General features: G+C 38.3%; 1 protein-coding gene across 12 annotated transcripts in view; it reads left to right on the top strand.

The window, feature by feature from the left end:
- Window positions 1–22843, top strand: part of ROBO1 (roundabout guidance receptor 1) — a 1167237-nt gene that overhangs the window by 733696 nt on the left and 410698 nt on the right. For 2 of the 12 annotated variants that reach the window (XM_055110155.2, XM_008953720.5), the window contains exon 1: window positions 11817–13292. The exons of 8 other annotated variants lie outside the window; for them this stretch is intronic. In XM_055110155.2, the coding sequence (XP_054966130.1) occupies window positions 13238–13292 (55 nt within the window). In that variant the 5' untranslated portion in view covers window positions 11817–13237. Of the gene's footprint in view, window positions 1–11814; window positions 13293–22843 lie in introns of those variants that run through there. 2 more of the 12 variants (XM_055110154.2, XM_055110156.2) reach the window with 2 other exon arrangements.

Below are 22843 nucleotides of genomic sequence, written 5' to 3'. Positions count from 1 at the left end.
TCAATCCTTGCAAAACCCTTAGAAGGGGAGAACTATTATGCTCTTCACTTAATATAAAAAGAATAGGTGCTAGCGATATTAAGAAACTTACCCACCATCACCCAGCTAGTCAGTGACAGAGATGGACATTTGTATTCTTACCCACTTACACATTTTAGAAATGAACATTGTGCTTCATTATTATTCTACATATGCACCTAAGCATTTTATTTTTCCTGCTCCAAAGAGCAAGTTTAAGTAAACTAACTTTTAAGTTGCCTGAGATATTCCTTTATCTTGTAGATCACTGGAAGAGGAATAATACATGTTATTCATGTGGTTTTTTTCCTGGAGAAATCTCAAAGTACACATATATATTCAATAATGACTAACAAGACACTGAAACATATCAATAGACTATATTTACTATACTCATTCAAAGCCACATCCACACGAAAGCAAAATTTTGTTAGTTCTCATTTCATCATGTAAACTTGGGTAGCATTTAGAAATTATCACCATATAAATGTTTTGATTAACTCTCAATAGCTTACATCTAGCTAAGTGTCCATGCCAATTCAATGGTGCACTCTGCCTTACCATCACATATCACCTTTATTACCCTACTGAATTCAAGTATGCATGAAGGTAAATAACATATTGGGGCCGGGCATGGTGGCTCACGCCTGTAATCCCAGCACTTTGGGAGGCAGAGGCGGGTGGATTACCTGAGTTCAGGAGTTCAAGACCAGCCTGGCCAACATGGAGAAACCCCGTCTCTACTAAAAACACAAAAATTAGCTGGGTCTGGCAGTGCGTGCCTGTAATCCCAGCTACTTGGGAGGCTGAGGCAGGAGAATTGCTTGAACCCAGGAGGTGGAGGCTGCAGTGAGCTGAGGTTGCACCATTGCACTCCAGCCTGGTCGACAGAGTGAGACTCCATCTTAAAAAATTAAATAAATAACATATTGGAAAAAGATTGCCTCTTTATATAAAGCTCTAGATGACAACATATTAGAAGAATGTAATTGCATTTTCTTTATGAAGATGTATAAGCATTTAGTAATGCTTTGAAGATGTTTGTATAGAATCTTATAATATTTGCAGTACTCTCCCATATAGTAGGTACAGCATTGCTTGACTAATAACTTTAGAGCCTAACTGTACCCAAATCATAAGGTACATGCCCACCATCTTATATAATCCTTACATAAACCAAAACATTCCCCAGTGTATATTAAAGTTTAACTAGAGCAGAGTTACTCAGTCTAGATACTATTGACATTTTGGGTAAGCTTATTCTTTGTTGTGAGTGGGAGACTGTCCTATGCAATGGAAGATGTTTAGCAGTATCCCTTGCCTTAACACACCAGATGCCTATACCACCTTCTCACCACCTCCTCCACTCCTCTTCCCAGCTGTGACAACCACAAATATCTCTGGACATTGCAGAATGTCAATGGGGAGGGATTACAGTAAGGGGGCAGAATCACCCCTAGTTGAAAATACTGAAATGGAGTAAACCTTTTAGCAATTGCCGGTTTCCATTAGGAAACGGATAGTTAGATGAAATGCCAAAAGCATGAATGCCCAGATATCTGCAATCTGCAAATAGACTTTCTTCTTGATCATACTTTTTGTCTAGCTAAGTGTTTTTCAAAACTTAGTATACTACACAAAATTGCCAACACAAAACAATGCTTAATGTACTTTGGGAAGAGAGAAAATACCATTGGTAAGCAAGTCATTACTTCCACTGTGGCGTTTACAAGATGTACAGAAGAGACAGGCTTAAGAGATATATTTTTACAGCAATTGTTTGTGATCAGTGCTATGGAGAAATAGTCAATGTTGTTCTAGGAACATCACACAGAAATCTGATATGTAAAGAAAGGCTGGAAATGGCAGGTCTAGGTAGGCTTTCCTGAGGAAGAGACTTTGATCTGAAACTTAAAAGATAAATTGGAGTTACCCAGGGGAAGTATGGGCCAAATGGCAAATTCTTCAAACTGTGTTCTCGTGCTTTAATCACATAGCTTCTACCTTTAAAGCACATTTAATGATATTCTAGGAAATATACACGTCTAAAGAAACATCTCTGTATGCATTGCCAACTTTTAAGGTATTATTATTGGAAAATATTAAGGGGAGCAAGATCAGAGAATGTAGTCTAGTGGACAATGTGGTTTATTAATTAGACTTTGTCAAGTGTTCTCTACATTCCAGTATAAGTTAAAATAAACTGATAAATATTCACCATTATTTAAGATAGATGGGTTTTCCAGATAAATATCTGATTTTTTAAAGCGACAAAATTACTAATCTCAAAAAATAATGATATTACTTCTTCAATCAGTAAAGCATAAGAGATGATGACCTTTTAAAAATTATTTTAATTTTATGGTTCATTTTTCACTAGGAAAAAGGGGATAACTAAGTCTTTCAAACTCCTGTTGTGTGATAAGCAACCTAAGAAATTTAAAGGAAAATCAAGAAATAGATGATGTTAGGCCAAAGTAATGTGATTTGGATAAACTATGATGCACATTACACAGATAGGTTGATCCCTATTTAGACTAGTATATTTATGTATGGTGATGTCATAATCACTGAAAATAATTTTGGTAGCCCAATGTTAAACACTATACTCTCCCAGCTGAAAGGAACATTTAGTGAAATAATGAATTGTGCTTCAGTTTATACTTTTTTCCAAAGGTAACTATTTAGGAAAAGTGCTTATGTCTTAATTTATTGCCCTTACTAAAAGAAAAGAGTTTACTTTCTGGTGTGAAATACAAGACCTGTGAAATTCAAGCATAGTTGTGAAAAACAAACATTTTCATTTATTAATCGCTTGTAATAAAAACAAAAGGCATCCCTTAAACAAAAATATAATAATTCAATTAAATACAAAGGGGAAATTTAGGTGTTAATATTTGTCTCACGGTTTTTCATAGTTATCTGTGGTCTTTCTTTCTCTTACATATGTTGGTTCTAAGATCATTGGAATAAGCATTCTACAAAGCAACTTCAAACAATTGAGTAATTTAATAAATTGTGGCAAGTATGTATTGCTTTAATAGGATATCTATAATTAAAATGAAATTTACTAACACTTTAGCCAGAAAACATTCTAATATAACTTTAAAGAATCAGATTATGCACACCTTCACAGGATTAGAAATAACTTCAATGTCTAACAATTGGAGACTAGTTACATGTATTTTAACACATTCATCTAATGGGATTCTATTTTGCTCTTTTAACAATAGTGTTAAAGAATATTTTATGTCTGGGAAAAAAATTCTTATGACGATCTTTGAGTGAAAATGTAGGTTTCATAACAGTTTTTAAACTGCTATTCCATGTTGTAAGAAAAAAAAAGTCTTTATATGCAAAGTGAAAAAAGAAAAGATATACAACAAAATGCTGATAGCATATGTGATTATATTTGAGAGAATTATTGTAATATTTTTTCTTTCTTTTGCTGGCAGTTTCCAAATGCTCTAGAAATATGTTACTTCTATATTGTGAAAAAAATTAAAATCTTATTAGAACCAATTAGCATCTGAATATAAGGCTATCAGCCATACTACTTTTAGTATGTATGCTTAACAATATTTTTAGCAAAGAATTAACATGCTAAACTGGTAAAACAATATTTTACTTTGTAATTAAAACATTGTAGGTAAAAAGTAATATTTAGAAATCTTTGTATAAATAGAATAATTTCGGTATCCTGTTTTTGGTGATAAGATTGTTTCACTGGCTTCAGCAAACACCTGTTTTGCTTCACAGATACACATATGATACATAACTGAAATAAGATATATACAAAAAGATATGGTGTTACAAGTGAAATTCTACCTTCTAGGTGTAATAAAGCAGCTTTAAAGAAGTATAAAGTGATAGGAAATTGAGAAGATGAGATTAGATCAAATCAACAAAGGCTTTTAGTTCCAACAATGAAATTGGATGATTTCTTTTGGAATGTGGCCAGGATGTCAGAGAGGAGTGATTAAACTCTTGGGAAAATATATAATTATCTTTGTTGTTAAGACAGTAGGTTTATATTCTATGTCAGTTTTCAAGAGCTGTTTGTTCCTCAGTGACAATTACAGGATTTGGATTCAGTATTTACCCACAAGAATGAGCCCTTCCATATTTAGAATCATAGTCCTCAGTCGCACCAAGAAGCTATTAAATCCCAAAGGCCCAATTTGGCTGCTCAAATGTGAAGCTTTCCCATAAGCCATATAAGAGAGAAATAGATTAATAGGTTATAAAATAAATAACTTTCAAATAATATGTGATATGACAATTTAATGAATTCTTTAGTATTGTGATTATTACTAATAAGCTTGGGTAGTCTTTTTCCAAAGGTAGTGTAACATTGAATATTTAGAACTACTTTTATTTACTGACTCCAAAAATAACATCTAAATAGGAAACTCGAGTACAATTTCAAGATGGTTTTTAAATGAAGATAGTACTTCTTGCCCATTTTCCACTAGGAAATGGATAGTTAGATGAAATGCCAAAAGCATGAATGCCCAGATAACGGCAATCTGCAAACAGACTTTCTTCTTGTTCATACTTTTTGTCTAGCTAATTTGTCTAACTGATTAAAATAACTTAAAACCTAGGTAAAATATTATTCTGAATAAACAAACAACAGGTGGGACTAAACATAATGAAGCCACTAAATAAGACATAAATCCCAACATATGTATGTCAATCCTATAAACATTTATTGGAAGGATTTTTTTTAAAAAGCAATGAAAAACCAAAAGCATTAAACAGTTTTGTAAAACACATCTGCAGAATTAAACATAATGTAAATTACTTACAAAATAGTTTGTGTTCAAATTGTAAGCCTATGGAGGGTGTCATTCAGCTGTGCAGCTGTTAACTATGATCCCAATTTAGGAGAATTTTAAATCATGATTAGAATAGTATATGTTTGGTTTCAGATGTATCTGGAAGTAAGAAACCAAAAGATAGCAAATCCCATGGTAAGATGTAGATTTATACATATATATCTTTATGTTTCCCAATATCCTTCAAATGTCTTAACAAACTTGTACAATATATTTTTTCATGTCATCTCATTAGAGTTAAAAGAAACGTAAAACCACTTTGAACATTTTGGACATAAAATAAAAAAGCTTTGAACTTCTTACTTCATATAGAAATAGAACTAAAAACACATATACTTCAGAGTCATTTTCTTGAATTGAGTCCCAAAATGAAACTAGATCTTTACACACAAAAACCAAAACATACACACTGATAGCTTTCTTCAGCTAGAACTGAATCTGTAAAAATTGTATTACTTTCATCAACAACTTTTATTTGCACCTCACAGTTCAAATTTATGCTTACCCTTCATGTATAAAATGCGATAATAACAATAATTGACCGAATAATATTTTTTCCTGAGGATTAAATCAGTTAGAATACATAAAATACTTAGAATAGTACCCACAGCACATAATGTCATATAAATATTGCTTGTTATAATTTTTATTCTATTAGAAACTGGAGCTACAACAAAAACAGCATTCCCGGTTCCTGATCAGTCAGCAATATGTAAAACATATTTGTAAAACTTATATGTAAAACATAACATGTAATACAATAATGACACAATATCTATTATACTATGCCATATCTAATGATGTAAGGATGTTAAAGGTAGAGAATCGCGATCAAGAATTGCCGATTATTCTGGTAGAAAGAAGTGTTTTCTAGCAATTTAGAGAACTGTGTTCCAGTCACGAGTCAACCACTAACTAAAGGAGTCTTCTGGGAAAAGTTGGTTTCTTTAAGCTTCAGTTTTCTCATTTATGAAAAGTTGATCTTGAGGTTTGCTTCTTGTGAATGTTATATACTTTAACCTCAGTCAGTGCTCCCAATCTCTTGGACCCAAATAACCTGATCTAAATAAGGGTGTGCTTATTTAGTCAGAACTTTGATTTTGAAGTTATTAAAGTCCCCTGAAACATGAGCTCCATAAGTGATATTCACTGTTAGTTCTCTATTAAAGTAGATAAGTGGTTGAACTATATATTAGAGAAAATAAACTTTAGAACTATAGAAATAGTTAACTAAAGAAGCATTTTTCAAAAATATATATTAACAGTGAGATAAAACTCATTCATTCATTCAGCAAACATCTGAGTGCCTACTCAGTGCCAGGCACTGTTTTGGATGCTGGGACTAAAAAAGTAAACAAAATAATCAAGAATCCCTGGCCTCATTCTAAAAGGCGGGTTGCAGCAACAAAATAAAAAATATATAGTATCTTAGATGTGAATAAGTGCTTTAGAGGAAAAAATAAATAAACAAGTGGAAAGGATATGGGAAGTATTGTGTGCGAATGTAAGTTTAAAGGACCTGGACAGATAAAGCCTCTCTGAGGTTTGATGAAACAAAAACCTGAGAGAAGGGAGAGCGCGAGTTCACAGATTTATGAAGGTGAGTACTCCACGTAGAGCACATGTAAATTCCTTGAGGCAGGAGGCTGTCTAATTCATTCTAGGAACAGCATAGAAGCCATTGTGATAGAACAAAGTGAGAAAAAAGCAGGTAAATGTAGGGGGAGATGATGTCAGGAAAATATGAGGGACTAGCTCATGTTAGGCCTTGAAGACTTCTGGAAAGACATGGGCTCTCACTTAAAGTAAGACAGGAAAACCACTGGAGGGTTTTGAGCAGAGGAGAGACATAATCTATCTCAGATTTAACAAGATCCCTCTGACTGCTCTATGAAGAAAAGCTTAGAAGTGCAATGACTTAAATATATGGTCTTTCTCAGTAAGGAATACTGCATTGCTCCTTTTAACACAAGTTTACTGCCAAGTAACCGTCATGTGCAGTTTAATCAGGAAAGCTGAAGATCTTAATTTTCAGGTGTAAGGTATTGGGTATTAGAGATATAACCACAATAGTCAAATGCTATAAACTGAACAATGTTTATTAAAGAGACAAGATTTCTCATAACTATCCTCTCTGGGGGACTCACGATGCTCATCTGCATATTAAAAGCTTTGGGGAATCCTTAAACGTATTGAATCCGAAGTCTCCCAAGTCTATCCTACCATGGAACTCATCTTTGTTTTCTTCAAGTGCTTTGGTTCAAAACAAACTGAGCTCAAATATAAGTTCCCTGGCTACTGAGCCTCTCAACTTTGAGTTAATTATGTAATCTCAACATCATCTCTAAAGTGGGATAATAACATCACCTCACTTGACTGTGGTGAGAATTAGATTAGATAATGTTTGTAAGGGACCCCAAAGAGTGACCTTAATTAGTGCCACTTTTCTATATCCTCTCCTTTATCTTCAAAAGCTCACCCCCTCTTCACACTAAAGGAGTAAATTCTAGCCCGACCCATTGTTGCTAATATGTAAGGCCCCAGGCTCTATCAAAAGCACTTAGCAGGATAGCACCTAGTGTTAGAACATCTACAATGTGTGTGAGATGCTGAGATGCTAAAACACAAACACAGTCACAGTAATTCCACAGCAAAGTTGAGTATCTCATATTTATATTTCTTAATAAGCCTTACAGAGCAATAGCGAGGCTGGAGTACATCATCTGGTGGGACCATTGGGATGATGGTCCTTTACAGTATCTTCACAATGCTGTGTTAAAAATATTGGCCCTGGCCAGGCGCGGTGGCTCACGCCTGTAATCCCAGCACTTTGGGAGGCTGAGGTGGGCAGATAACGAGGTCAGGAGTTCGAGACCAGCCTGACCAACATAGTGAAACCCCGTCTCTACTAAAAATACAAAAAAAAAAAAAAAAAAATAGCCGGGTGTTGTGGCCAGCACCTGTAATCCCAGCTACCTGGGAGAATGAGGCAAGGAGAATTACTTGGATATGGGAGGCGGAGGTTGCAGTGAGCTGAGATCGCACCACTGCACTCAAGTGTGGTGACAGAGCGAGACTCTGTCTCAAAAAAAAAAAAAAAAAAAAAAAACTCTGTCTCAAAAAAAAAAAAAAAAATTGGCCCTATTTACAGTGCCTGAAGTCTTTAAGTAAATGAAGATGAATAACCCTGGGAATTTCTCCTCCCTGTGATTTTTGTTTTGGAACACATAATTACCTGTTTTAAGTAGCAGAGAAGCAAACAAACAAAAGTAATACTGTTAAAATGCACCTTATGTACATTTGAAGCTACCATGTGCAGCTTAGTCAGGAAAGCTCAAACTAAATAGGCCTCGTTTCTTGAAACACAGTAGATGTTCCAAGAAATCTCAATTTACTCTCCTTTTATTCGGATTATTCGGATCACTTTAGCTTGCTTTCTGAGATCGGACTTTTCTTACATATCCAAACTTAGGAAAATATTCAAATATTCAATTATTCAAACTTTCATCTCAGTTCATCAATTTAAATACCAAGGATCATGCAGATTACTCAGCAATTTCATGTAAGAATTACTGAACTAACTGTTGCACTCTGAGGGATGGGATCTTGGAGTGTTCAGCACAGCCTTGGTGTGCACTGCATGTGTCACACTGCTTCTCATCAGATTTGCTGGAACTTATGGCTTGCATCCCAGGCTCGGTCTGATTCTAAGACTTTTAGCTAAGAAGGCAGAGAGATGTTCTGGTTTGTATTATAGTTACCTTAGGAATTCTATTTCATTCCTACTCATCGGAGTAAGTGGTATCTGCAATCCCTGGAGAGACCCGGGGTGTTCTGTTATTTCCCGAGTTCCTGTGGCTACCTCCATGAAAGATATAATCATTGGAGCAACACAAGAGATCATTACTGCTCTAGAATTTTGACCGTCAAAAAGCCCTTCTTCACGGGACTACTGAAATCTATTCTTTTCAGGTTTCTTCAGAATTCTCAGGGGAGATCCTGAATTTTGGGGATCCTGAATTTCATAGACTCTAAATGAGATGAGAATTCTCTAAGTGGAAATTTAGAACCCACGATTCATTCAGATCACAGTGATCAGAAAAGGGTTCCTGAGTACAAGTTACCACACTTTCTCCTTCCTGGTGCTGTGTCTCCCACCCAAACTGATGAGTCAAGGTTCTCTTGTACATGTCAGAGTTCCCTGAAGATCTGATGTGAGTACATTCCCTGTCCACATGTGTACACTCACACTTGCACAGGCACTCACACAGACACCATAAGCATTTCAAGCATTCTTCTAGGTAATTTAAAGTTCAGGAGCAAAAGTGAAAAGGTGACAACTTGCTATGATCCATCCATCTCTAGGAATGTACTGGGATGTCATTTAACCTGAATGGCACTTTGTTTTTATTTTTTTCAGACAGATTCCACCCTGAAGCCTGTTCTGTTTTGTGCACCTTCCCATAGTAGGAGTTCTAAAAGCCTAAAAGAAAGGAATTATATTGGCATCTTGTCCCTATAGCACACTTTACTGTTTCTTGCACATAGATGATGTTCACTGTTTATTTGCACGAGTGAGGAAAAGGAAGTAGATACAAAAGTTCTCAGGTGCATTGAGTTTCACTTCTTATAGATCCGTAATGCCTTCTGAATACACGTTCTTGTCTTTGCATGCCATCTTTACCGATATAATAGACAGAAAATAGATACACTTTGGATGAGGCAGGAAAAAGAAAGGACTAACACATATGAGTTGGTGATGATAGTCTTCATCAGGGGGCTGGCCAAAAGTTAGTTCCTTGAAGATACTTACTGCTGACTGTCCTCGGAAATATCATCTCTAGGCCGGGCGCGGCAGGGCTCACGCCTGTAATCCCAGCACTTTGGGAGGCCAAGGCGGGTGGATCACGAGGTCAGGAGATCGAGACCAACCTGGCAAACACGGTGAAACCCCGTCTCTACTAAAAATACAAAAAATTAGCCGGGCGTGGTGGCGGGCACCTGTAGTCCCAGCTACTTGGGAGGCTGAGGCAGGAGAATGGCGTGAACCCGGGAGGCGGAGCTTGCAGTGAGCCCAGATCGCGCCACTGCACTCCAGCCTGGGCGACAAAGACAGACTCCGTCTCTAAAAAAAAAAAAAAAAAAAAAAAAAAAAAACCATCTCTAGGAGTGGAAGAGAGGGGATGGGTGTTGCTTACTGAAGTTGAGAAATCAAGGGTGATATTAATATGGTTTGCATTCAATGAGATAAATGGCAAAAGAAATCTTGAGAGATACGAGCAAACTTCCAGAGACCAGGAGATCCATTTGGGGGAACAATGCAATAGGGATCCTTACACATATTCTTCATTATATTTAAAAGTATACCTCCATTACTAAGTGAAAGTTTGACATCTTTATTTAACGTACATTCAAATGATATGAGGATTTGAATTTTCTCTCTATCTTGCTCTCTTTCTCTCAAGTACTACACTTTAGTGTTTGTTTTCTATTACTAGGTAAGCTTATCTTAAAAGTATTTTGTATTCCAAGAAAAAAGAGATATATTCTATGTTTTTCACTAAAAATCCTTTAGCAAGACCAAATCGATGTATGCTTTTCAGCTTTGACTGCCCATGCATATTTTTACTGCTGAAAAGATTTTGGTTGGAGTCTTTGAATTCTTATCTCCAGGCTGTTTACTGAATTTATAGTCAGTTTTCTCAGGATTAGACTATCTTTCACTTTCAAAGATAGGTGCTGTTAACCAGAGTTTCCACAAAATGTAGCTCTAAGGTCGTTGGTTGCACCAGCAGCAACCAAAATCAATGTACAATTTGCTTTTAAATTTTTATCTTCCATTAGGTAATGAATGTGCTCACCTGAAAAGACATGGAAAAGCACAACACTATGTAGAAAAGAGCAAATCCTCCTTCTCTGCCCTATCCATTGTGCAGTTCTGTCCTCCAGAGGCAACCACCGAAAGCAGCTTCTTATATGTACTGCTAGACACCAAATAATTTTTTTCGAAGTTATGGTACACAACTCTGTAGATAATAATTCTGCCATTTATTCAGCATTCGGCATGTTAGGTATTTCACATAGTGTGTCTTTTTTTTTATTTATTTATTTATTTATTTATTTATTTATTTATTTATGACGGAGTCTCGCTCTGTCGCCCAGGCTGGAGTGCAGTGGCAAGTTATCTCGGCTCACTGCAACCTCCTCCTCCTGGGCTCAAGCAATTCTTCTGTCTTAGCCTCCCGAGCAGCTGGGGCTACAGGCGAACGCCACCACGCCCGGCTAATTTTTGAATTTTTAGTAGAGACGGGGTTTCACCATATTGGTCAGGCTGGTCTCGAACTCCAGACCTTAAGTGATCCGCCCGCTTGGGCCTCCCAAAGTGCTGGGATTACAGGTGTGAGCCACAGCGCCTGGCCACTGTGTCTTATTTAAAAGAAAGAAAGAAAAATGACTGACTCAATGAATGAATGCCTTTCAGATGTGTCAGGTTTGTTTTGCTTTGTGTATTTTTTGTTAATGCAATAAAATATCTCGAGAACAGAAACAGAGAAGAGAAAACAGACCTGGTCACAGAGCTATAACTGGCAGGTTGGGATTTCAGGGCGGGTATACTGGGTGTCAAACCTATGCCTGACTAGCTTCTCCTAACTGCAAACTCTGGGCTTGTCAAGATTGTTTTTTGCATTTGTTTCTCTCTCTCTTAAAATTACCTCCCCATTGTTAGCTTTCTAATGTGTGGAGTCTATGAAGTTGAAAGAGAGAGTTTCAAATGAAACATGAGGAAATGATCCCAAGGCCCAACCCTGTGCCTTATGATTTGGATATCTTTTCTACAAGACCTTCAACAACTGCAACTTAAAAGAAAATGATGGTTGTAAGAGACTGCCCATCTACTGATATGTTCTGGATAGTTCTCTGTTTACCTCCTGTCCTAAAACCATGTTGCTCAAAATTGATTTTTTTTTTTTAAATGGGAATGGGGAGAAGTGAGAGTGGAGTTGAGAGTTTATTCCAATTCCTGGAAGCGGCAAGGAAGAGGTTAAGTTGGACCAGGAGGATTTTTGAAGTCTTTGGCTGGGAGGTTCCATTTGGAGAAAGGTGCAGGGGAGCTAGGGGTGGCGAGAGAAACAAGACAGTTTCTTATTCGCCTGGATTTCCGATTCCGAGCAATTGGATTCTCACCTGAGGGCGCAGTTGGGCACCCCTGGCTTGTGGATGGAAATATTGAGGAGCAGAACTTGCCTGACCAGCGCCTGGAGAGTAGAGTGAAGCATGGAAAGGACCACGCGGCCCCTTTAAGTATTATCGGGCCGCGGAGGAGAGGGAGGAAACTGGGAGCCGCGGGGACTGTGGGGGAAACCCACAAGCAATTGAGCTGGAGAGGAGGCAGCGTGAGAGCAGAAACTTCAGACGCCGCTGATCCGGGAGGAGCTGGGGTGAGCCGCGGCGGCCGTCTCTCCCACCCGCAGCAGCATCCTCCCTGCCCTTCTCTGCCACCCCGGGGAGAGCCGGGAGCTGCCTCTTTACAGCTTCCACGAGCCAGGGGTTCAGGCAGCTGCCCCCAGGAAGTTTGGGCTTCTGCGTAGTTTAGGGGTGCCTGCGAGCGCCCCAGAGGGCGAGGGGCCGAGGGCGATGTTGGGCGCCGCGCGGGGCTGGGGGCGCCCAGAAGACGTGCGAGTGTCCGCGGTCCTGCTGCTGTCCCCAGTACCCTCCGCATCCCCCAAGTGATGGGAACAAGGGCCCGCCCAGGCAGCCGCTGTCGCCGCACCGCCCCCTCGCTCGCCCCCTGCGCGCGGAGTCACCCAGTCACACTCCCGGCACCCCGAGCCCGTCCTCCGGAGCTGCTGCTTCTACTTTGGCTGCTATCGCCGCCGCCGCGGGTGGCCCGCTGCTGACTGGGCTCGCCGGGAGACGGAGAAGCACTTTTTGGCCCTCCCTCAGCCGCTCTCACACCCCAACTTTGCCGCCGCCGCCGCGCCTGCCCTCGCAGCGGCGCTCGGCCGCACATTGTGGGGGCGCACGCCGGGAGGCTCCGCAAGACCGTGGAGGCAGGAAACGGCACTACTGCGCTTCTGCCTCGGCTCTTTGTTGTTCGCTTTGGATGGTTCTTGAAAGTGTCTGAGCCTCCTCGGAAATCCTGGGGCCGGAGAAGACAAACCTTGGAATTCTTCCTCTGCAAAAGTCTCTGAGATACTGACAAGCGTCCGGAAAGGTCGACGAGTAATTGCCCTGAAAACTCCTGGCTAATTGACCCACGTTGCTTATATTAAGCCTTTGTGTGTGGTGTGTGTGGTGTGTGGCTTCATACATTTGGGGACCCTATTTCCACTCCCTCCTCTTGGCATGAGACTGTATGCAGGATCCACCCGAGGACAATGATTGCGGAGCCCGCTCACTTTTACCTGTTTGGATTAATATGTCTCTGTTCAGGTAACCCCGCGTCTTCTTTCTTCACCCTTGATCCTCCCTGTTCGCCCCCTCTCCACTTTGCACGATCAAACCCAGAAGTGTATTTTGGTTACCCCTCCCTCCTAAGGCCGGAGGGGCTCGATTCCTGCTAGACTTTTAGGCGAAAATGTTCCTAGTTCGCATTTGGGGTTGTCTCTTTTTCCCCACTCCCCAAAACCTCCCCTCCACCCCTGAACCTCCTCAAGACTCTTTGCAGATCTCGGCCTTTTGCCAAGTTCAGGGCACGCCCAGATTACTCTGGGCAAACGCACGTCTAAGCACTAGGGTGGGAGGAGGCAGCGGCTGGCAGTGAGCTAGGGCCCCCAGGATGAGCCGAAGTGAGTATCAGCCGCCGGCTGCTTCCCTGGGGAGGGAAATGTGCGCCCTGGGAGCTTGTGGCCCGCAGGCTTGCCAGGATTCCTGAGCCTAGTCCTCTCTAGCCCCTCCTCTTCCGAGCACAAGGGGTTATTAGTAGTTGTTTTATGTAACCAAAGTCTGTAATTAAATTTGATTCTGAAGAAGCTTCACGAAATAACTCCTTCTTAAGGTAGGATATAAAATAGCCACTGCCTCGCTAGGTTTAGAAGGAAAACAGGCGGTTGCAAGCATCGGAAAGGGGACAGTTAGTTGCCTGGGGATTCTCATTGGCGAAAGAAAACTGAATTGGGGATGTTTAGGATTAATTAAATAATACTGAAATTCCATATGAAGTGTTGGAAGGATGCTGAAACGGGGCCCTTCTGACATAAGAGTACACACTGTATCTACACTTGTAAATAGTTTTCATACACTCCCTAGGAAACTTTTACTGTGGGTGAACTGAGCCACGACTCAACTTCTGTTTCTTTCCTTTTGGTAGATTCTGGTTTCAATCACGGATCCGATTTCAGGCTTTAAAACACACACACACACACACACACACACACACACACACACACACACACTGCACCTCGGAATTTTTATAGTCACATTCGCATACTGAGCTTCAAATTGCATCAGGGCTTATCGGTAAGAGTGACTCAGTTTGCACAATTATGAAACGATTTTAAAGGTTAGTTTGAGCTTTTGTGGTCTATGGTTATCATTTATGTTTTGACCAGGGATTTTACTTAAGACAGATAGTTAACAGAGTAAGAAAAGGGGGGAAAAAACCACATACGTCAGCTAAATGATAGCGAATAAACCCCTAAAAGAATTTTAGCCTGTGAATTGTGCTTGCTGGCTGAAAGTTACAAGGAAGATTTGCAACTAAAGTAAATTTTAAAAATTATTAAATTGTTACTTCTTTAAAGAAAACAGAAAGTGAAGTTTCAACCTGGTATATCTCATGTACATCACAGTGGAGGGATGAGTAGACTAACTCCTCGAGGTTGTCATTCCCCACTTCCAGCTTCTCCTTCTGTAATGCCTTATTTTTCCTTAGTTTGCATATCGGAGTAATTGAATAGTCCCTCCAGTCCCCCACCCCTAGCCGTGGATGCAAATCAAAAACATTAAAATCTGATCTCTCTATTTGCCACCCTTGGCTGTGTCTCTGCCTAGTTTAATTTACAGCTTCAGATACCTTTGAGATTTCTGTTGATTCACCTTTCTGGTTAAAGTTTATTTACGTGTGTAAAGTGAAGTGTCATTGTGATAAATGACTGGAGGGGCAGATTACTGAAGATAGGGGGATTAATGGTCATTAGTCACTGTTTGAGTTGAGTTTGTATATGTTGGAACATTTTATCATGGCTGTAGATTAAAGATAGGGTCACATTAATAAGGTATCACTGAAAGTTGGTCGTGTCAACTTGGAAATTCTGTCTTCACTTGGAGAATTATTTGGGAAGTACTGTCCTATTAGATTTAATAATTTGAGTAGTAGATATCTGAGGATTGCCATTTGAATAGATATGAGACAATTATTCTGTTAGAGCTACACTGATTTCTAGCTTTTAGAAATCTAAAATTTCTAGTTTTTCTGTTTCTAATTTAATTTTCCATTTAAGCCATTGATGATTTTTGTAAACCTAAGTTTTTCCTATAGGTGTGCCTATCTGCTTTGCCACTTTTCAGGACAAAAGCTTCTTTCTAAAGTGCTCCCTTATACATAACCTGAAGCTTTTTATTCCTCTGATCACTTTCGCTCATGCTGTGAATCTGAACTTGGGAGGCCAAACTATTGAGCTAGTAGGGTGATTTCATGACAGTGTTCTGTTAAAAAGCAACACTATCGATTTGAATAATACTTCACAGAACTCAAGTGACTAGTAACCTGGGTGTGTTGAAGACACCTGGTCAGAGAATGAATGAAGTTCTTGAAAGATTGTGTTTCGTGTCTTGCCCCAAGCCTAAGATCACAGTCTATCACTTGTTAATGGAGTGTATTTAAGAGAAATGTGGTGAGCTTAAATAAATCAAAGTGTACTGAGGGGATAACTTACCTTCAACAAGATTTAACCTGTAAAAGCATCTATTGGTTGTCAGTTCTTTTTTTCTTTTTTCTTTTCTTCCTTTTTTAACTGCCTGCCAACTTAACAAAGTCCAACAGTTTTCTTCAAACAGATTATAAACTCCATTTTGGTATGTTGATGGCATGCTTAGTACTAAGTCTTGTGCTTAAGAGTGTTCACTTCTCATAGCCTTTTATCTATTAACTTGATGCTACAAAAAATAACCTTTCATTCAATGAAACTGAGATTTATAAAAAGTGGTTATTCCTTCAGAAATTCATTTTTCAGGTAGATTCCTTTAATTACTTGGTCTATGTGCCTTTTCTATGGACAGACAGACTTCTGGTGAGTTTGCGGGGTGGGAGGGTGCAGGAGAGGTAGCCTTGAAAAGAATCCATGTGATCTCTCAGGATCTGATTCTAAACATCTTTTCCTTCATAGACTTGCTCAAATCCACTTGCTTAAAACCTGCTTTTAAGTGAAAAACTAATTGAATTTCAGTTCAAACTTAGGATGAGATTTGAATTTCAAATAAATGATAGTTTACTGGTACTTTCTTTTTCTTGTTTTTTTTTGGGGGGGCGTGGGGGAGGGTTTCTCTTGGGAAGAGGAACTTTTTAAAATAAGTTTCACTATTTGAGCCAATTGTCTGGTCTCTGGTCTCTCTTCCTCTTTCCCTCCTTCCATCTTGCTTTCTGGTAAGATTGTTGTGTAGTTCCAATACGATCTGGCTAGTTTCTTTATAACCTTTCTGGCTTTTAAATGTACATACTTGAATACTGTGATATCTTTTAAAATATCTTTATTTCTTGATAATGGGCATTATAATGCATAAGACATTTGTGATTTAAAGGTCTTAGAACAGAAAGTTTACCTGAGGTTTTTTCTTAGTCTTTGCTACAACAAATGAAATATTCTTATGTAATTTAAAGTGGTACAGAATGCTAAATTTCAGACTAACAATGACCATTTATTTTTCGTTTTTACATTGACTAGATATCTATAATTTAAAATAATGGGCAACTGGAATCCTGTGGGAAGGAAACAGGATAACAACTTCTCAGTGAAGACTATAAATGGTTGAATCTTTATTTATTATCATCTGTCTTAATAAAAGATGTTAAGGTGATACTTAGGTTAATTTCTGACCTTTAAAAAAATGTTTAATTTTAAAAACAAAAATATAAACTGCCCTGCAAGCTCGATTTCATATAGGAAAATAGAAGGAAAGCAAAGTTATCATTCAATTTAAAATTAGGCCTAAGGTAATCTATAGACTACATGAAAGAAAGGCACCAAAAAGAAAAATAAAGAAATAAAAAGCAGAAGTCTGGAGAAGTGTAGTAGAAACTGAGGTGCAGAATTAAGCTAGTTTAAGATATAGGCAGGGATACAGTGGAAGTAGACAGAGCAGCCAAGTGGGAGTGTGCCCTCTGACCACACACAGCACATGAAGCAAATCCAAACAGTGGATTTCTTTTTCTTTTTTTGAAATGGAGTCTCACCCTGTCGCCCAGGCTGGAGTGCGGTGGTGCGATCTTGGCTCACTGCAACCTCTGCCTCCTGGGTTCAAGTAATTCTCCTGCCTCAGCCTCCTGAGTAGCTGAAATTGCAGATGCCCACCACCATGCCAGGCTAGTTTTTGTATTTTTAGTAGTAGAGATGGGTTTTCACTGTGTTGGCCAGGCTGGTCTCAAACTCCTGACCTCAGGTGATCTGCCTGCTTCGGCCTCCCAAAGTGCTGGGATTACAGGGATGAACCAGTGTGCCCGGCCCAAAAAGTGGATTTCTGAAAATATGATGTCAGTGTATATTCTCTTAAATTCAACAACTATATAAAGAACTAGATAGTTTGCAGTTTTAAAACAACAAAAAAAGCAATTTGAAGCATGTTTAACTCTTTCATGAATCAATAGAATAGTTTTTTTTTAAGCTACATATGATAAGACTTTAGAATATTGACTGCCTCAATGTATATAGAAGACTGATACACCAAGTAGTTACCTTCTGTATGGTAACACTTTTGCTTAAAGGAGACCAGTAAAGTGAAAGAAGGAAATAATTAAAAGATGAGATGGAGTTCCAACTCTAGGTGCAATAAGAAACTTCATGAAAATGGCTACTTTTACTGTGAAGCTAGGACTATCACTTTACTAAACACTCACCATTATCTTATTTAATGCTCATAAAAATCCTATGACATATATGCTGTTATTTCTAAGATATTACTGTGCCCTGATTTTACTGTTGTAGAAACTATATCATAGAGAAGTTAGGGAATGTGGTTCAGCAGGGATTTGAACCAAGCTGGCTCTAAAACTCTCAACTACTGTGCATTTCCCTAGTCGAAAGAGAGAGATGAAGAATTTAAATAAAAAAGATTATGATTCAATCACTTTTTATTTTAAAACTTGTCTCAAAAAAAATCCACTTAAATGTAACTGTGGTTTGAACACTTGAGAATTTGGAAGGAAGGCATTATTCTTCCTGTCATTAAGAAAATGGTCTCTAATTTTTAGATCACCAGGCAAGACAGTCAGTTCTTTACATCATCTAACCAGTTCACATTGAGCCTTGATTATATCTGCATTTTCTGGCATGCTTAAAAGAGGAGACTGAATGTGATTCAAAACATTGTCTGCTGGTGATGCAGATGCACGTGGCTTCCGAGTTGTATTTTGGAAAATGAATGGCATTGTTCTTCTTGCACACTCGAGGAAAGATTTTGCTCTGCTCTGAATCCCAAGGCAAGTAACTGGTACTCCTCACTGAAGAGCCTGTGGAGAGACAATCATTTCCCCTGTGGTTGCTTTTAGGCTCTGGGTTGAGTATGGGCTGGTGATCATTTAGTAGATGAGCCTTCTGCTTGACTGTTGTTCACAGATAACTCACTTCATGGTTACTGATCATGGAAGGGTTGAGCCTTAATACCTGGTTGATCAGCTGGTTGGAAACTGCTTATGCATAGCCAATAAAGTTGCCATCCTGTGGAGATCAAAAGGCTACCTCCATTCTTTACAATTCTGGATTAGCATGATTTCCTTTCCCCTTCTCCCTCCACTTTCAGCCCCTTCCTTCAATCTTGCTGTTGAAGAAGAGGAAGAAAAAAAGATGATCTGTAGTGTACAGGGAGATAGCTTTGATCTCCACTGCTTTGCTTTTTCCTCTTTTTTAACCATCCAAAAGGCTATTTCTAACACCGAAAGGTGTCATGTTGCTTGCTTCATGGGAGAGCTCAGCCTCATTTCCCTTCAGCCAAAACAGGCTGCTACAAATCCTCTTACTTCTGTGATTTTACTTGGCTTCCAAACGTCTTATGACAGTGTTATTCCACACATAAAATAATATTTTGAACAGCATGACTGTGCATATCTTTCTGACTTTATTCAAGGAGAGAAGTACCTCTGTGGCGTTCACAGCTGTCCATGGCTTAGAGCCGGAAAAGAATATTCTGTTTATTTTATTTAATTAATTCATATTATTTTGGGGGGAAAGTGGATAGAAGGTAAGCAATTGTAGAAAATGTTCTAGGGTCACAAGATGAGACTAAATAGTCTATCTGGGCTTAATGCTTGTCACCTAGTTTGACACTTAAATGAAGCGTTAAAAGCACCATCAAAGGATACAAGCAAATGTCAACAGAGCAGTGTGGTTCTGTGTTAAGTGGGAATATAGTATTTTTGTGTCAAGTGATTGCTTTGTATGCAGCATATAGGAAATAGTCGGTTTTGGTTCCTAATAATACAGTATTTTGGGGATCTATTTTTCAAATCATGTTAGTCTTTCAGTTAAGTAGAGCAAGGTTTACTAGAAAACATTTTTAAGCTACTTCTGGCAATAACAGCTCACAGTTAAAACACTTTCTCAAGATGCTCTTGGTTAGATTTCAGAAAGTATCAAGTTCAAAATATGTCTAAATTCAACTCATGTGTACAGGACCTGAGAGCTGGGGACAGCTTGTCCACAGTCAGCCATGAAAGGAACGTGGAGTCCTCAAAGCTCTCCTCTAAGATTATTTGCAGTGTTCTGCTTGAAACACAGTTCGTATGCCCAGTTTGTATAGAAAGTAAAAGAGCAAAAAAAATTGTTATGTATGACTAGTAAGTTCTTGAAAAGCCATTTCAGGTATATGTTATCTCTTGATTTAACTTACAATTTCAATGAGCATAACAAGATAGTATTCATATGACATAAAAGTCTTTGGATCATGTTAGGTATGGTCATAATTTATGCAACATTATGAAAACATATATTATGAAAAACATATATATATATATATATAAAACATTATGAAAAATATATATATAAAACACCAACTTGCTAAGTTCATTCCTGGGTTTTGGTAGAAGGCTAGATTTTAGCTTCTCTGCACTAACGTGATTGAAGCCCTTTTATGTTATTAGCAATTTCAGGTAGAGTAGGAAAAGAACATGAAGCCAAAGAATGAATGAATCAGGTCACAAATGTCTGTTTCAATATCATTTGGCAACACAGTACTAATGAGATACACTAAGTCTCATAATTTGATCTTCAACTTAACTTGCCTGCTGTTACATTTTCTTGTTTAGCATGTGATTTTCTTTTTTCACTAATGGTGGACTTTTAATTTGGCTAAAGAAATATATCTATCTGCAATTCCTTTCCTATACAAGAACATGTCCGCTTTTTAGTTGCATAGCTCTAAAGCTGATTTTGTATACTTAGGCTTTATTGAAAAGGAAGCCTGTCACTCTGAAACTTCACTAAAATTGTCCTTGCTCATACAACAAAGTGAGTTAAAGTACCTTTGTATGTGTTAACTACACATACCTCTGGGTAGCTTTAAACTTCTTTAGTTGCTTGGTTTGGGAAGTAATTTCAGTATATCCAGACCGTTCCATTAGCAAGTTGTCTGAGTAAAGTAAACCATCTTGTACAGGCTGTGGAAAATAAAACTCATCTGTTCATTTCCCTTGTATCTGAAGAGAAGTGAAAATTTCCTAGCAATCTGGTAGAATGACCACTTGCTAAAATTAATGAATTTAGTAATACATTTCCAAAATCTAAATCTGTAGAAGAAAAACTGGGGAGACGTAAAGCTTTCATTCAGATATCTATGCAAATAGGAGGGGCATTCACTGACAAGATCATTGCTATTAATCTCCATGAATTCAGATTGAACACAAGCATCCTAAGGACAGCTTTGATTTAAATTCAGTAGGGTGATGAAGAAAAAGAAACTCATTGTGTTATTTGATCTTTTCTCCTGTCATAGGTCATTGAATCTTAAGAGCTCATTGCTTTTTAGGAGTATATATGTAGATATAGATAAATAAATATATGTGTTTACATGATGAAAAAACCCAAGTGACTTATTAAATGATGATCGATGTAGTAGTATAGGCCCAGTTGTATACATGGAACCTGAAACACTAGGAATCAATAATATCTCTAATAATAATGGTAATACTGATAATGCCTAAAAGTTACAGAGTGTTGTTATCTGCTTGACAAAGTGCTAACATGCCTTATCTTATTTAATACTTAAAACAATCACATTAGAAATGAATGTGTTGTTATTAGCCCTGTCTGTCAGTATGAAAAATGAGGTTCAACAAGTTAAGCTCTTTAACTATGGCCAGTCAAAGTAGTAGAGTGAGGACATAAAAGTAGCCTGTCTCATCTCAGAATTCTTGCTTTTCACAATTCTACAAACACACTATACTATTCCCTTAAAGAGAATGAATGTAGATGAAACAGTGTAAAATATGTTTAGAACATATTTAGATGCTTTTTTGGGAGGGAACTACATCATGCTGCCAACCTGTTTTAGTTCCTTTTTAGATGTTTGATTTTTATGTTACATCTTACTGTCTGTTGCTTTCTTCTCTTTGTCACATGATAACCCACAAAAAAGAGTGTACCCTGGTTTTACACACTCTACAACACAGAAACATAAGTCCAGCCCCATAACATGGTTTTTTCAGTGCTGTTCAGTTTGTGGAATAAATTTGAAATTGTAAATACCAACTAGTTTTTATGATAGGTCAACTGTGTGAGTAGAATTGTCCTTAGAGAGAAAATAGAATCACTGTTATCCAACTTCTATAAGGAACTGATTGTTTCATTTTCATTTTTTGATTTTGATAATAAATGGTGATAAGATGTTATTGATAATAAAACATGTTAAGCAGAAGCTTAGTTAGAATCTGTGATTAGCATTCCTTTAAAGGTGTGTTCTTCTCCAATGACAAGTTTTATGGAAAACAAAGAAAGACTTTAGCATTGGTTCACATAATTCCTGCCAATGAAACCTGTATAAGTCAGTGATAGCTATCAAAAACAGCACTGTAATCAATACTCTTTCAGAAGTAATGCAGTTGGTTTTGGCAATACCATTCTTTTGCTTTTCTTACTGTTTTAAGTATGTGTTTCTGACTATGGCTGTTGTATAATTTCTTAGGTAGGGTTTTCTCAGCTGAATTCAGTGGTCTTCCAAAGTTATTTCCAAATATGTAGATGGGATTGTATATTTATATTCATCTATTTCCATAGGTTTGGGAGTTTGCATAAGGCTTAAATGAAGATTGAAGCTTTCCCCAGTTTCTTACACTATACCACTAATCAAAACAGTATCATGTCTAAAACCTTCCCTTATTTGAGACTTGGTTCTTATTAAGGTTTTTACACTGTCTTAAAATATACTTCAGGCTGGGCGTGGTGGCTCACACCTGTTATCCCAGCACTTTGGGAGGCTGAGGCGGGTGGATCACCTGATGTCAGCAGTTTGAAACCAGCCTGGCCAACATGGTGAAACCCCGTCTCTACTAAAAAAAAAAAAAAAAAAAAAAAAAAAATTAGCTGGGTGTTGTGGTGGGCACCTGTAATCTCAGCTACTCCGGAGGCTGAGGCAGGAGAGTTGCTGGAACCCGGGAGGCAGAAGTTGCAGTGAGCCGAGATCGTGCCATTGCACTCCAGCTCAGGTGACAACAGCAAGACTCATCTCAAAACAAAACAAAACAAAACAAAACCATACACACACACACACACACTTCAGGGCTGGGTGCAGTGGCTCATGCCTGTAATCTTAGTACTTCGGGAGATTGAGGTGGGAGGATT

Source organism: Pan paniscus, chromosome 2 (assembly GCF_029289425.2).
Source record: "Pan paniscus chromosome 2, NHGRI_mPanPan1-v2.0_pri, whole genome shotgun sequence".
NCBI classification, from domain to species: Eukaryota; Metazoa; Chordata; class Mammalia; order Primates; family Hominidae; genus Pan; species Pan paniscus.
Note: the sequence above shows the minus strand (reverse complement) of the source record. Positions and strands in the feature narration are given on the sequence as shown.